Source organism: Pagrus pagrus (genome assembly GCF_965226575.1).
Source record: "Pagrus pagrus genome assembly, chromosome: 13".
Lineage (NCBI taxonomy): Eukaryota > Metazoa > Chordata > Actinopteri > Spariformes > Sparidae > Pagrus > Pagrus pagrus.
The window spans coordinates 24,237,683-24,252,795 of NC_140197.1; the positions used below are offsets into that span (position 1 = coordinate 24,237,683).

General features: G+C 41.4%; 1 protein-coding gene across 3 annotated transcripts; it reads left to right on the top strand.

Moving 5' to 3' along the window:
* The first annotated feature begins 955 nt into the window (after window positions 1–955).
* On the top strand, window positions 956–14,998 carry atp6v0a1a (ATPase H+ transporting V0 subunit a1a). Of its 3 annotated transcripts, none has more exons than XM_084371987.1 (22): window positions 956–1,074; window positions 2,323–2,494; window positions 3,005–3,083; window positions 3,252–3,349; window positions 3,439–3,567; window positions 4,254–4,333; window positions 4,949–5,075; window positions 5,223–5,305; window positions 5,403–5,496; window positions 7,444–7,656; window positions 8,334–8,484; window positions 8,979–9,118; window positions 9,271–9,437; window positions 9,539–9,629; window positions 9,961–10,079; window positions 10,188–10,404; window positions 10,506–10,613; window positions 10,720–10,827; window positions 11,342–11,386; window positions 11,928–12,045; window positions 12,175–12,346; window positions 13,897–14,998. In XM_084371987.1, exons 2-22 carry the CDS (start codon window positions 2,378–2,380, stop codon window positions 13,988–13,990), a joined length of 2,550 nt encoding a protein of 849 aa, XP_084228113.1. In that variant the 5' UTR covers window positions 956–1,074; window positions 2,323–2,377; the 3' UTR covers window positions 13,991–14,998. The 3 variants fall into 3 exon arrangements, with proteins under 3 accessions (XP_084228113.1, XP_084228114.1, XP_084228115.1); XM_084371988.1 differs by having other exon boundaries at window positions 11,369–11,386; XM_084371989.1 differs by lacking the exon at window positions 11,342–11,386 and having other exon boundaries at window positions 957–1,074.
* Window positions 14,999–15,113: the final 115 nt, after the last annotated feature.

The window sequence follows — 15,113 nt, forward strand, 5'->3', positions numbered from 1 at the left end:
GCCTGTAACTTCACTTTGTAACTAATACATAGTATTCGAGTTTACGTTGTCGCCCTCTAGCAGCCACGATCAGTAATTACAACTTCACGCAACCAGCGTCAAGGCAGAAAAAACTAGTATAGCATTACACCTTAAAAATAGCGTGTAATTACATATAGTGGCCACCAGAGGGCAGTGTATATGTGTGCTGTGTTTAAAAACGCATTCAAATTGCAGCCATCTACAAGTGTAGTTTATGAATGCATACTGTACTACCTTTATTTTTGTGTTGTGCATAAGACTGTTATAACATAAGGCTTTTATTTAAACATCTAAGCTAGACAATAAATGGAAATATGCCTTCTAGCCCAACTTTGGCACGTTAACAGTTATGTTATATGTCGTCAACGAGCACTAATAAAATAAACGAACGATTATACCAACACAGGACCATTTAAATAAGACCTTTAAGACAGACATGGTTGTAGTTACGCATGGTGTCCTCTGGAGGGCACTGAGCACTCATTACAAAAATAGAGAATATAAAATTTAACTATAATAAAATTATGACACAAAAATTTCACATAGGCCTATACTTGTTTTTCATGATAACATATGCTATTAAAAAAGGTATTACATTAATGAACTAATGGATTCTGTTTCAAATCAGAAAAAAAGATGATCCTGAGATTCAATATCTATTTATCAAAATATACATTAATTTCTATCCACATTTAACATTGCTCTTAAGAATTCAATGTATGGATCGATATTGTGAATTGTTTTGAGATGGACTTTCTTAATTTAAGGTAAAAAAAAATAATAACAAAAATTAAAAAAAATTAAAAAAGGGAGACGGAGGGCAGAAAATGCATTTCTGGTTTTATAGGAGTTAGGAGTAATTACACGACTGTCCAGAAGGGGGCGGTACTGCAACGTCAAGGGCGCTAACTGCCGTAGAACTTCACAGCATACGAAGAAGAAGAGGAGCCGTACGCTTTAAACAAACCAGCCACCGACCAACCCATAACAAACAGCAAAGAGGAAACTGAGAAGGAAAGCAGAGAGGAGACACACACAATCTCCAACTTAACAGTAAGGGCTGTCACTGAGTTCACAACTATTACCTAATTATAAGGTAGTTGATACGACGAACGGTTGAAAGTATATTAGCGTTCATGTATTTATTGCAGGCGAGGTTAAGTCAAATCGGACAACAGGTGCGCTTAGTTAGCGTTAACGCTAGCTATCTTGTTAGCACTACAGTCTTTAAATGTCAAACCGAGCTCGGTTAGCTGTTATCTCGATTAGTTAACTATCTTCCTAATGTCAGAAATAAATATTACAGTTAATGTTATTGTGTACAACGTTGTCTGTTTCGTTATATTGTAAGTAGACTTGAACAAACGCTTGCTAATCTGACTAGCACCCGTCAACTGACGTTACAGTGTATATCTTATCGCTGATATTCGCTGATTGGCTAACCGTGTCACTGTGTTGCTTTGCTAACCTTACGTTATTATATCACGATGATGGTTTTGGTGGATCGATGTCCAAGTTGCTCTGACAGCGACACATTAATACTGTGTGTCAGTAGCCATTAGCTGTTTGACACCAGCTTTGACAGGTGGAGCTGCGGTTGTCAGGGGACGTCGCTAAACTGGTTAATTCAGCTGCCTGCTGTGTTAAAGGTTGAGCTGAATAGGAAATGTGTACACGGTGTATTTTGTTCTAGTTTCATGGTGTTTTATCTGTTCTGCTGTGTTCAGTCGGTGAGTTTTCACTTCCAGTTGATGCAGTGGGAGTATCGAGGCTTACTAGAGCTACAGGTCACATGCTACCTTGTAATCCACAGATAAGCCCTGTGTGGTCGTTTCACAGTAGGAGGTTTTGCTGCTTGGCTGCGAGATATTCTGAGAAAATCTTAACCTTTAGTATCAAATGATACACATTACAGATCCTGCAGACTGCAAACAGTCACTACTAACCTGTACTTTGCACCACCTAATGTACCCTATATTGCAATGTTACAGTCGAGAAAACTCAGCGTAACTGCATTCCTGCACTGATCATGAGATCAGCATGGGAGCAAGCAGAAATATTTTTTTTCTCTTTTCATGTCTAGTCACATGCCAGCTTCTCACACTTGTGCAAGACTAACACGCAAGTGACACAGGCCTCCCTCATTAGTGATCTTGACACTAATGTGCAATGCAGAGACGAGTGTTGAATGTCGGACTTCTCACATCTGTGTTGCTAGAGTTTGTCTCCAAATGCTGTTCCCTTAAAACTGAACATCAAGTTTGCTTGTGTTTGTCATTAATTGACATTTTCAATGTTCAGTCTCTATAGGTTCTGGTTGATTTAAGGGAGCTGAGCGCTCATATCCTTCAGCAACATGGGGGAACTCTTCAGAAGTGAAGAGATGACGCTGGCTCAGCTCTTCCTCCAGTCGGAAGCTGCCTACTGTTGTGTCAGTGAACTGGGAGAGATCGGGATGGTGCAGTTTCGTGATGTAAGTCCACTGTTACCCTGCTGACCTCTGAATCATGATGTTCTGTGTGTATTATCAACATATTGCCTTTTTTTAACCAACTGAAACTTGGTGAACTCTTCAACTAGTACCTAGCATCACATCAGTCACATTGTTGAGAAAGTGCATGCCTTCTGCATCGTGTTCATCATGTGCTTCCAGCTGACCCCTCATTCAACACATGAGAAAACCCATTCCTGACAATCCCTGAGGGAAGCTTTGTGCTTGAATATAAGATGGGCTGTATCCTGCTCATGCCATCAAATTATACTCTGACTCCCTCCACTACTTAAAAATAACTATGATATTCTCAAATGATTAAAAGAGTTTATTGATAGACTTTTAAAAAAGGACCTTTTTAATGGGAGGGGAGTCGGTGGATACAAATGGAAATGATGCACAATTTTTATTTTTTATTTATAAAGACATGTCTTTGAACATGACGGTCTGTTCTGTTGCTTGATCCTCACTTATGTTCCCTTTTTTTTTCAGCTAAATCCTGATGTGAATGTCTTCCAGCGAAAGTTTGTCAATGAAGTGCGACGTTGTGAGGAGATGGATCGCAAACTGAGTAAGTGAGCGTAGATATTCTGTGCCAGAGCTGCCTTGGATGGAAGTTAATGATGTTGCCACTCATTATTAAATCTTAAGCCTTTAAAGGACCCTACAAAGTAGTACTCACCAGGAGGATGTACACCTGTATCCCTTTTTTTTTTTTTTTTTTTTACCTATCTTGCAGGATTTGTGGAAAAAGAAATAAAGAAGGCCAACATCCCAATAGTTGACACAGGAGAGAATCCTGAAGTCCCCTTCCCAAGAGACATGATCGACCTGGAGGTGACTGCTCTGTCTTTCTCTTAAAGATAAACCGTGAGCTCTGTCGTCTACTGCGGTCCTTTGCAAAACCCTTTGTCTGCTCCCCACAGGCCACGTTTGAGAAGCTTGAGAACGAGCTGAAGGAAATAAACACCAACCAAGAGGCCCTAAAGAAGAACTTCCTGGAACTGACTGAGCTCAAACACATCCTGCGTCGCACACAGCAGTTTTTTGATGAGGTCAGCTGCACTGTGCACACTGTTTACAACCTTGTGGTGGCCTGAGAGAGAAGTGGGATTTTTGCTTTATAATTGTCTAGCGCCATGGTTTTACAATATGAGAACATAGAAAGTAGTTCACATGCATTGGTAGGTTATTGTCAAACCAGAACTTATCTAATAGATTCTCTTGATAAGCCGTCTGCACTGATCTCACTTACTCTACTCTCTACTCACTTACAAAGAAGCACTTATTTCTGCTTGAGTTGGCAAGAGGTGTTTACCTCGTGATCGTTTATAGATGCTCACATGGCCTTGGCCCATTTACACCAACTATTCGCATTAATATCCTGTAATTCCACTGCTGCATAACACTTCACGCAGAATTTATTCTGTGTATACTTTTTATTTTCGGGAGCAAAGAACTTTGCCCAACATCAGTTCCACTTAATTGCCTTCACTAAATTGTTGAAGTCAACTTTACAAGTTGTTGTGAGCATGAAATGAGGTGAATGATTCAGCCAAACTCGTAGCTGTTCAATCATTAACAGGCTGTTATAACTTTCTCCTGTCCAGTTCTCAACAGTCATGTAAATAAAATGTCTGAGATGTTTATAAGAGCAAGTATGTTTATACAGTATGTTAATGCAATCCCAGGAATGATTATGTGCCGTTGTAGCTGATGATGTGAACTGACTCTCGTGCAGATGGAGGATCCCAGCTTACTGGAGGAGTCATCGACCCTCATCGACCCCAGTGAGCCCAACAGAGCTCCTCTCAGACTGGGGTGAGTCCGCTTTTGTGGTCTTCCCTGATTCAGACAGAATAAGCTTTCCTGGAGGTTTCCATGCTGTGCACCTCAGCCATCTGTGTCTGAAACCAGAGTGTTACAACCAGCCAGTCACCTCCCACACACCAGCTTAGTCAGGCAACAAAGGTCACCTGAAGCGGAAGTCTATCCAGAATCCACATTCGCAAATGTAATTCCTGTTAGTGGAGACATTTCAGCCAATGTTTGAAACATGATCAGCTTCTTGAAAAATAATCATAAACAGACAATGCACAGCCAACCTGTCTTATATCGTGATGATAGACATGTTTTTTCTGAAAGAAATTTGTTTCAGAGGTTATTTATCTTTTATTTAGATAATTTCTTGGGGTTTTTTTAAAGCAAAAATTAAGGTTGCTTAGCATTCACATAAGGTCTATGGCGGACTCCGTGAAGGAGAACCCACTACCAATATAGATGAAGGGCTCATACCAAGCTAACAAACACATTGCCAATACATCCCACACTGGTCCTGTGAGGTTTCTTTGACTTGTTGGCCAAAGTTTTAACTGTATTTCTAAGTTTTATCCATACAACCAACAACAGTGGTGACAACATTTTTCCATGTTACAGATTTGTGGCCGGAGTCATTGGCAGGGAACGTATTCCCACATTTGAGAGGATGCTGTGGAGAGTTTGCCGAGGAAATGTGTTCCTGAGGCAGGCTGACATTGAAGATCCTCTGGAGGACCCAACTACGGTTAGCACTGTTTAATAAATAAAAATCTGAAATATTTCTGAAATAAATTGAAAATCTGAATTTTTTTTTTTTTAAGTTTTATAATAAATTGAGTAGAAAACTAAAGTGATTTCTTTTTTCAGTCCTAACTGACTTATGTTTCAACAGGGTGACCAGGTCCACAAGTCTGTCTTCATCATCTTCTTCCAGGGAGACCAACTGAAGAATCGAGTCAAGAAGATCTGTGAGGGGTAAGTGACTTTAGTGACTGTGCAACATTTGTACAATTTTATGAAATGTTCTTGTCCAGCTCCAGATCCTTATCTGTGCTTCTACATCCGTCTTCAGGTTCAGAGCAACTTTGTACCCATGTCCAGAAACACCTCAGGAGAGGAAAGAGATGCTAGCAGGGGTGAATGCACGCATTGAAGACCTGCAAATGGTAAATACACACGAAGAGGAACCGTTACACATTGATGACTCGTTAACACGGAGTTGTTCAAAGATGCACTTGAGCTGTTTAGTTCTCTTTTCTTTTTTAATTGTTTCTGCTTTGTCAGGAAGAACTCTAACGGAAAGTGACAGTAGAGGAAATTTCATAAGGCATGAGGACAACATCTGCTCTTTGACAGTTATTCCCGGCTTCCTGTCTCGTCTCAAAGCCGGATATTTTATAAGCAACTGATTAATGCGTGTTGCACAAATGACAGCTCATAGGAAACAGAGCTGTGTGCTTCACTGGCCACTGATATGAATCATAGATAGTGACTGAGAGTGAGATGAATACTTAGAGGATGTTTGAGATGGTAGTTGGTAATCATAACTGTTCTTTATGTGACAACAACATGCGGAGACACTTTGTACCGTAAATTTTCTAGTTGCAAGTCAAATCCTTTTGTCAACAGAACCTTTCCATAGGAACAACACTGCTGTTATTGTCCCCACAGTGTTGAATTTCTCCCAGGTGAATTGTTGAAGCGCAAGGTAGAGCCCGGGGGAATCCCTCCCTCCTTAAGCTTGGCAAATAAGAACTGACCTCTAATTATTACCTCCGCCAAGAAGGTTTTCCCCTGTGTCCGTTTATAAGTGGGTTGGTTTGTCAGCTGGATTTACACAAAAACTACCGATCCGATTTCCATGAAACTTATATGGAGGATGGGTCTCAGCCCAGAATAGACCCCATTAACTTTTAGTGTAGATCTGAATGAAGGGACGACATTTGAAGATGTCATTTTGTGCTCTAGGAAATTGTGATAAGCATTTTTCAGTTTTTCTTTACATTTTACGGACTCAACGATTAATTAGCAGATACTCAGATGATAAAAATAATGTGATCATATGAGGAAACATCTGCCTATATGGGCGTTTTACATCATGCCACACAGTCTCGCATATCGCAGAAATCGCATTTGTTCAAGTGTCATGTACTCGGATATTATAGGCTCATTGACAGCTGCAGCCACAGAAACAGCTTGCACGAGACAGATACTTGATATTTGACATGCGTGCTGTTTGACGAATCAATTGGTATCCTCTCAAGGCCTTACATACGGGAATGAGGATCTTGGTGTTTGTGGATGCAGTGTTATGCTTGTCGCTACGTGGGCACGAGAGTTAAATGACAGAATGGCATGGATGCGGAAGAATGGCCGGCTATTTGGACATCATTCAGTTATGTGTGGGCCATTAAGCCTCTCGACAGCAGGCGAGACTACGCCTGTAGGCAGACAGCACAGAGCTTAAATATCCTGCTATTTGCTGATCATGGGACTCAGCTTTAAATGTGAGTCATACAGCTGCATACCTGAGAATATCCTATATCTGTTTTGGGAAAACCTAAGGGTTTAGACAGCTTCTTTTCAACTCAACTGATCAGGCCTTTAAATTTAGATTATTTTATGATTCATTGCTGCTATTTAGTTTTCTTGTTATTCTAACCTTTTCAGTAGCATTTTGATTAATATGTGTACACTGGGCATCGTGACAAGAAGTTTGTCATTTCTAATCAAGAGAAAAATGACCTACCCTCCCTTAGATCTTCTTGTACTTCCCGAAAAAACACAGGGTGAACCAGAATGGCAGGACTAGGTGTTGGCTCCCACGGCGGATATTTTTGGCTCCAGGACTGTAGAGATTAGGTTATGTAATGTCTGCTAGACATTTTTTTTTTGAGAACTTTTAGCCTTAAAAAGCTTCAAAATCTCTCTTTAACAAGTGTCCTGGCCAATATGGGCAACAATAACTATGAGCTGAAGATAAACAACATACCACAGATGACACAAACTCAGAATCAAACAAGAAATGTGATTATAAAATCATGAATAACACTTCTGGTAAAGTCATGTAAAAGATTTCACTCTGACCGCTGCACTCTTGTCTGCCCCCAAAGGTGCTAAACCAGACTGAGGATCACAGGCAGAGGGTCCTGCAGGCTGCAGCCAAAACAGTCAGGGTGTGGTTCATCAAGGTGAGGAAGATGAAGGCCATCTACCACACCCTCAACCTCTGCAACATTGATGTCACTCAGAAGTGTCTGATCGCTGAGGTGTGGTGTCCCGTCTCTGACCTGGACTCCATCCAGTTTGCCCTGCGCAGGGGGACGGTGAGTGACCGAGCACCAGGTAGTCTATGTTTATAGAAAATATCCACTATTTAGTAGGTCCAGTTCATATTTTATCAACACAGTCACACAAGGTGCCATTTTTATTCTTAGAAAGTAGACTCTGGTTCAAGTTTAAGGTTATGTATTGAATGTAGCAGAATCGGTTTGAAACTACTGTGTGTGTATATATACTGTGTATAGGGAGTTGTCTGTTATGCTGCTTCTTGTCTGTGCTTGACGGTTGCTAATCGAGACAACATTCGCCACAACTAGAATAACACACTTGAATCTCCAACTGAACTGTCAGCAATCACGTTGCATTGTGGGTAATGGAGAGACCAGGTTAGGAAAAGGAAGAAAAGTGCTTGGAATAAAACTATTACTGGATATTTTGTTGTACACAGCAACAGAGACCTGGGCCTGAAAGGCATGAAACTGTCTCTACAATCAATTTATCTCTGAGCTGTTTTTATTCTGCTTATCTGGAAACATGAGGCCGTGGTGTACTGTATCAAGATCGTATCTGTACCACTACTTCTACAATGTTGTCCTGGCAGGCTTTGTGAACTCTGCTCGGATAAATGAATTTCATACTTTTATTTAATCATATTTTAATGTCTGTGAGAGCGTATAATGTCTGTGAAAGCGTATCATATCTTGTGTTTCCTGACATTTAGGAGAAGAGCGGCTCCACTGTGCCTTCCATCCTCAACAGGATGCAGACCAAACAGACCCCACCCACCTTTAACAAGACCAACAAGTTCACCTCCGGCTTCCAAAACATTGTGGACGCGTATGGAATTGGCAGCTACCGGGAGATTAACCCAGGTATGCATGTGCTACGCCTTTCTTTGCCAGACTTGGTAGACCATCAGTGTTAAAGGTCCAGTGAGTTGGATTTAGTGGCAACTAACAAAGTACCCTTGTCTCTCCCTCGTCTATGCTTAAAACTAAATACGCACAACACAACAGGCCTCTCCAGTGTTTGGCTTGTTTGTTCTTGCTCATTCTAAGGTTACAAGAACAGTGCTTCTTAGTTTCAGGTGATTTACATTAATGAAAACATAATTATGAATATCATGTTCCTTTTTTGCCAATAGATCCTCTAAATCCCTCGTAATCCTGCACACTGGACCTTTTCTGTTTACCCAGCTGCCTGTAATATTAAATTACAGTCACTCGTTGCCTACTCTGCATCATCACCCATTATCACCTTGTTGGAACATGCTGTATACCGTGACATGTTTCACTCATATGTTGTTTCACCTGCCACACCACCCTCCCCTCATGTGCTGCCTGCCTCCCCAACTCCTCGTCTCCAGCGCCATACACCATCATCACCTTCCCCTTCCTATTTGCGGTTATGTTTGGTGACCTGGGCCACGGGACGCTCATGACCTGTGCTGCCCTGTACCTTGTGTTGAGAGAGAGCAGGCTGATGGCCCAGAAGAACGATAATGAGGTATGGATCCCATCATGGCCATCTCATCAGCCCCTATCACTATTCCCAGAGCTGTACAGTGTTTGGTGCTTCTGTGGATTTATGTTCATAATTGCAGAGATTTTTCTTGTTTGAGAAACTCAATTCATCTCTCATTGATTGTTTTGTGGCAGATGTTCAGCATGGTGTTTGCAGGGCGTTACATCATCCTGCTGATGGGAGTCTTCTCAATCTACACTGGGATCATTTACAACGACTGTTTCTCCAAGTCACTCAACTTGTTCGGCTCTGGCTGGAGTGTCAGGCCCATGTTCGACGCTCGAATAGGAGGCAACTGGACGTAAGTGTAATTTGCAGTCACTGACTGTCGCTTAAACCTATTGATCACTGGAGGTGTGTTGAAATTAAAGTCACAAAACCAAAAATCGTTCTCCTGTTTAGGTTTGCAACACTGGAAGGCAATAAAGTCTTGCAGTTGGACCCAGCATTAGATGGAGTGTTCAAAGGGCCGTACCCCATCGGCATCGATCCGGTGAATATTTTCTTTTTGTAATCTGTGTTCTCTTTATTCTTTGAGGTAGAAACGTACTTATTTGTAACTCATTACGTGCTTTAAATGATCCTATATTAGATTAGATGTATTCATAAAAATGGCTTGTTGAAGAAACCTAACAGTTAATGGTAGTATTTATATAAACTTGCTTGTATAACTAGTATCAATGTGATTCAGACTCGCTAAAAGATAAAGCCAACTCTCAATTAAATGATCTTGAACATTAAGTAACGAAGAAAAAAGTTAAAAGTATTGTGATATTCGATTTGTCGGCTTCACTCACACTGTCTCCGACCATTTTGTTCCTCAGATATGGAACATTGCCACCAACAAGCTGACGTTCCTGAACTCATTCAAGATGAAGATGTCCATTATCCTGGGAGTCATTCACATGCTGTTCGGAGTCAGTCTCAGTCTCTTCAACCACCTGTAAGATCTTCATCCCCATCATCATCATACTCGCCTTTCTTGTTTTTTGTTTTCTCGTTTCTTTGAGTTCGCCGAGGTGACAAAGTGATTGTCTGTGCTTCTCTGCAGGTATTTCAAGAAGCCTCTGAATATCTACTTGGGATTCATCCCAGAGATCATCTTCATGGCCAGTCTGTTTGGATACCTAGTCATTCTGATCTTCTATAAGTGGCTCTCATACGACGCAAGCACCTCCAAGGATGCTCCCAGCCTCCTCATCGCCTTTATTAACATGTTCCTCTTCAACTATAACGACCCCACTAACAAAGCGCTTTACAGAGGACAGGTTAGATACCCACGTCCATCCTTTTGTCCTGAAATGCATCACAGCAACATAATTATCCTTCTTTAATGTTTGTCTTTCTCTCTGCTTCCCCGAATATGTAGATGGGCATACAATCACTCCTGGTGGTTATCGCCTTGGCTTGTGTTCCCTGTATGCTAGTAGTTAAAACTCTGGTTCTGCGGAGACAGCATTTGTGGAGGAAAAACCTGGTAAGATGAAGTAGACTTAAATAACTTATTGTACCCAAGTTAAAAGCACACTAATTAATTATTCAATCCTTCTTAATTTTGTTGATTTGCCCATCTTCTATGACAGGGTACACAGAACTTTGGAGGGATCAGGGTGGGCAACGGGCCCACTGAGGATGAGGCTGAAATCATTCAGCACGACCAGCTCTCGCAGCACTCCGAGGAGGAACCTGAGGTAAAAGAGAACCAGGAGAATAGGATCTACATGTATCTTTGAATAATTCAGTCGCTCAGCCACGGCTGGAAACAGAGAACTCATCTTTCCACTTCCCCTGTGGGGAATAAAAGCAATTAAATATAGATGAAGGTCCGATGGTTCAGAAAGGTTTGACGGGCTGCCACGTGAAGATTATAGTAAACGCTGTTGAGAGATTCAATTCAGATCTACTGCTCTTAAGCTGCTTGTAAATATCCTGGCTGGTTGTTTACATCCTGAAGAGCTTTAAAACTACCAGGAAACAGATTGTACTGAATTGTGTGAGTTGTTTTATGTTGATCTCTTAAAAGACAAAACTGATATTTTCCCCTAATTTGATCCTAAAGTGCCCTGAATGTACTTGTGAGCAGAGTGTTGTCATCCTGTAATGTTGGTTTTGCCCGTCTTCCCTTTTTAAGAGTAACTGCTTTCTCCCCTTACTTTCTTTTCTGTCTGTCTGAATTTATGTGTGTGTGTGTCGTCAATAACCAAGCGTTGCCTTTTGTCACCTGCTGTCAAGGCCCGCGAGGAGGAAGAGGTAGGACAGGAGCTCACGCTGCACCTCCACCCATCAACATATCCCCTGCATGTTCTAGCGTTTCTGTCCCTTTCTGCCCCTCGCTTTGTTGTCTATGTATACTGTCAACCATTGCTTGCTGCTCTTAGTTGTGTCTGTCTCTCTGTGTGTGTGTGTGTGTGTGTGTGTGTTTGTAAGTGGTAGTCGGTGTTTTCCAGGAGTCACTTGTTGAAACGTGGGTTGCAGGCATTCCTCAAGCTGTGGGCGCCAGTAGGGCCGGTGTTTCCTTGTAGTTACGGCGTTGTGCATGAGGCATCGGTGGGGCAGCTAATTCTTTGGGTTCACAGGGTCCTACGACGGCGATGCCTCCACTTCTAATTTACTGGTGTCTGCTGATCTCAAGTGGCAAAGGGCTTTCCTGTCAATTACCTGAACAATCATGCACACACGGTTAACCCACATTCCCTCCTGTGTGGACCTCAGGACTGGTTGTAGACGGGTTGTTTCTAGAGGTTCATGCTGAAACGTGGTTATATTTTGACATTACATTTCTGTCCAACAGTTTAACTTTGCGGATATGGCAGTGCATCAGGCGATCCACACCATCGAGTACTGCCTGGGCTGCATCTCCAACACTGCTTCCTATCTCAGGCTGTGGGCCCTCAGTCTGGCTCATGCACGTATGTCACACTTATATCATCGAGGCCTGCCTACAAATTACTACAGCAGTTTATTATGAGAAGTAGACATGCACTCAAATGAAATGCAGGGCCTCTCAAATCTGTGTGCTTTCTTTGTCCCGTGCACAGAGCTGTCGGAGGTGCTGTGGTCCATGGTGATGCACATCGGCCTTTCCTCCAGAAGCTTCGGAGGCTTTTTCCTTCTGGCCATAGTCTTTTACTTCTTCGCTGTTCTCACAGTTGCCATTCTTCTTATTATGGAAGGCCTGTCAGCCTTCTTGCATGCCCTGCGACTGCACTGGTAAGTTGTGTAATTGTTTTTGTATATTGCTCTTGTTTATTGGTATGTGTATTTCATTTGCTTTCTTTTTTCACCCGTTAATGTCAATGTTGATCTCAGTTTCATGTGTTTTTATCAGTTGAGATTATTATATTTACTGTTTAAAGGCTTGAAACGGTGTTTATTCATTTGTTTTTTAACCTATGGTTGATGTCTTAGATCCAGTGTACAGTTTTGTACAGGACAGTATTGTAAACCACAGAGATATAGCTCCATCTGCAGGCTAGTTTTTAATTTTACACAGTAGGTGACCATTTCAGCCTATGTCTTTCAACTTAAAGATCCAGGACCAGCTTCTTTGTATTAGAAAGGTAAAATAATTATTTAAGCGACACAAGTTATAAATTGAAGTCTAAATTACAGCCATTTATTTGGAAAAAACTTTTTAAAAAACAAAGTCGAAGTTGAGCACAGGTCCTGACTGTAAAAATGGTATCAGAGTGAGGAATTAGTTTGTATCAAAGGTGCCCAAACCCCAATTACCTCATAATAAAACAGTATAATAAAACATTAATAAAACAGTACAAACATACAAACGTTATAATGCTTATTTTAGTTACACTGTTGAGAATTCCCAACAAATTAGGTAACAACACATTTACAGCACGAGGGTGTGTCTGACCGTCAACAATGGTGTGTCCCAATTAGAAGTTCTCCCACTCCCTTTCCTGGCCTGTGGCCTTGAAACATGTCTGGCTGCAGTTGGTGTGTGTAGACGCAGCGCATTTTTCCTGCATGTGTGGTGTGCAGAGCAGTCTGCGACTCCTCTGTTGTCCCCTCATTAATGTCTTTGTCTGGCCTTGCTGAATGTCATCCTGGCTTTTAATCCACTGGTACATTTCCAGGGCATGCCAGTGTTGCATCCACGCTTCTCTATAATTACCCTTTACACAGGAATGCTGGGTGACTCAGCTTTCACTAAATGGCCGTCAGGGACTTTCAGGTGCAGTACATTGTATGCAGAGAAGCTTATATAAAACACCAATTATAATCTTTATTTTTAGTTTGTTAGCCAAAGTAGAGGTGGTATTATTCCGTCCAGAGATTTTCTATGCGATACCCAGGACTCCTTAACCATTGAATACTAAGTAAATGTAGAAACATGACAGAAATTGCAGGGGACAGTGACAGTTTTAATACGACAATCCCCTCCTCGCCTGATTTCATACACCAGACAGACTATGGAATGGCAGGTATTCGTTGCTCCTCAGTTAAAAGGTCACCCAGCCGTCATTTAGCATCGGCCTTTTTAAAAATAGAGCCTGATCATTTTCCAGAAGGGAAGAAGCTTAGGTGTCTGGTCCCAGGACCGGGTCCAGAAGCAGGGATGTAGACATGAGCCGGTGTAGTTGGGTTCAGACTGTGGAATGAAGAGCATGGGTCACCAGTCTCAACTGCCCTGCTCAGCATTACCCAACCCGACAGCCAATCACCACTGTGTCCCCGTGTTATTGTACGAGACGCTTCCTGGTCATTGTTTTTCTAATTGGATCTTTATTTTTTTTGTACAGGGTGGAGTTTCAAAACAAGTTTTACTTAGGCCAGGGCTTCAAATTCCTCCCCTTCACCTTCGAAAGCATCCTGGACGGGAGGTTTGAGGAATGAGATCTGACCGCTTCTCCTCTTCTCTTAATGTCACTTATCTCTTGATAATCTGTGTGGTGTTGAATAGTGATTTTTGTGTGTGATGCAGTTTCCGAGTGTTACCACATCTACAAGAGGGACGCTCCTAAAGATTATCTGTCCGACTGCCATTTGTTTTAAACTTCTCATCACTTTTTAGAATTGATACCGAAATGTGAAACATCTGCTCAGAAATTACTATTCATTCATTCATTCCTGCGAGAAAAATAGCATTATGTGTTATCTGTCTTGTCTTAGCAAAGTTTTTGTTGTTTCTGTGTTGTATTTAGTTTAATATTATTTATGCAAATTGTTCCTTTATAAAAACCTGCATTGTTTTCTATGTGTTGCACTACCGGTCATAAATACGTTGTGTTATGTGCAGATGTCTTGACTGATCATGTGGACAGACGCTTATTCAGAGTAAAGTGATTCCTGTCTGTCTTTTCCACGTTGTTGTATCAAGATTATCTCTTTCTCGCTGCATTGGCACTGTTCTTCAGCAATGATCAACATCTTGTGCACTGAGCACCTATTTGATTTCAAAAACACCTACTTTGCACACAGATGCCTCTATTACACTGCATACTGACCTCACGTTCTGAGCTGTAAAGGGAATTCAATTAAACTAGCGTCAAGATGTCAGTGGAGATGAAGTGAACGTTTAATCTCGTGCTGTGACGTTGCCATAAGGGGGCGTCCCTGTGTTCACTGATCTGTTCAGGATCGAGCATGAAGGGGAATCTAAAGGTGCAAATCCTGTAACAATCCAACGCACTTCATTGGTTAATCTGGTTAAAGTTTTTGTTCCTTATGCTGATGTCGATTGTATAAATTGAAAACAATTGTAAAGTTTAAAAAGTTTAAAAAATGTCACAGAAGGGAGTAAGAACAGCATACAGCAGACATATTCAAGTAGAGTTCATTCCTCAAATCATTTAACAACCACATTAATTGTGCATCTCTGTCAATAAATTGGAAAGAGCTGGATCAAGTTGTGGTTTTTGTTTTGTCTTCTCTCTTATGCTTTTTATCTGCTTAATCTACAGCAGTGATTGAAGAAGCATTCAGACCCTTGACACTACTAGCCTTTATTATTATTATT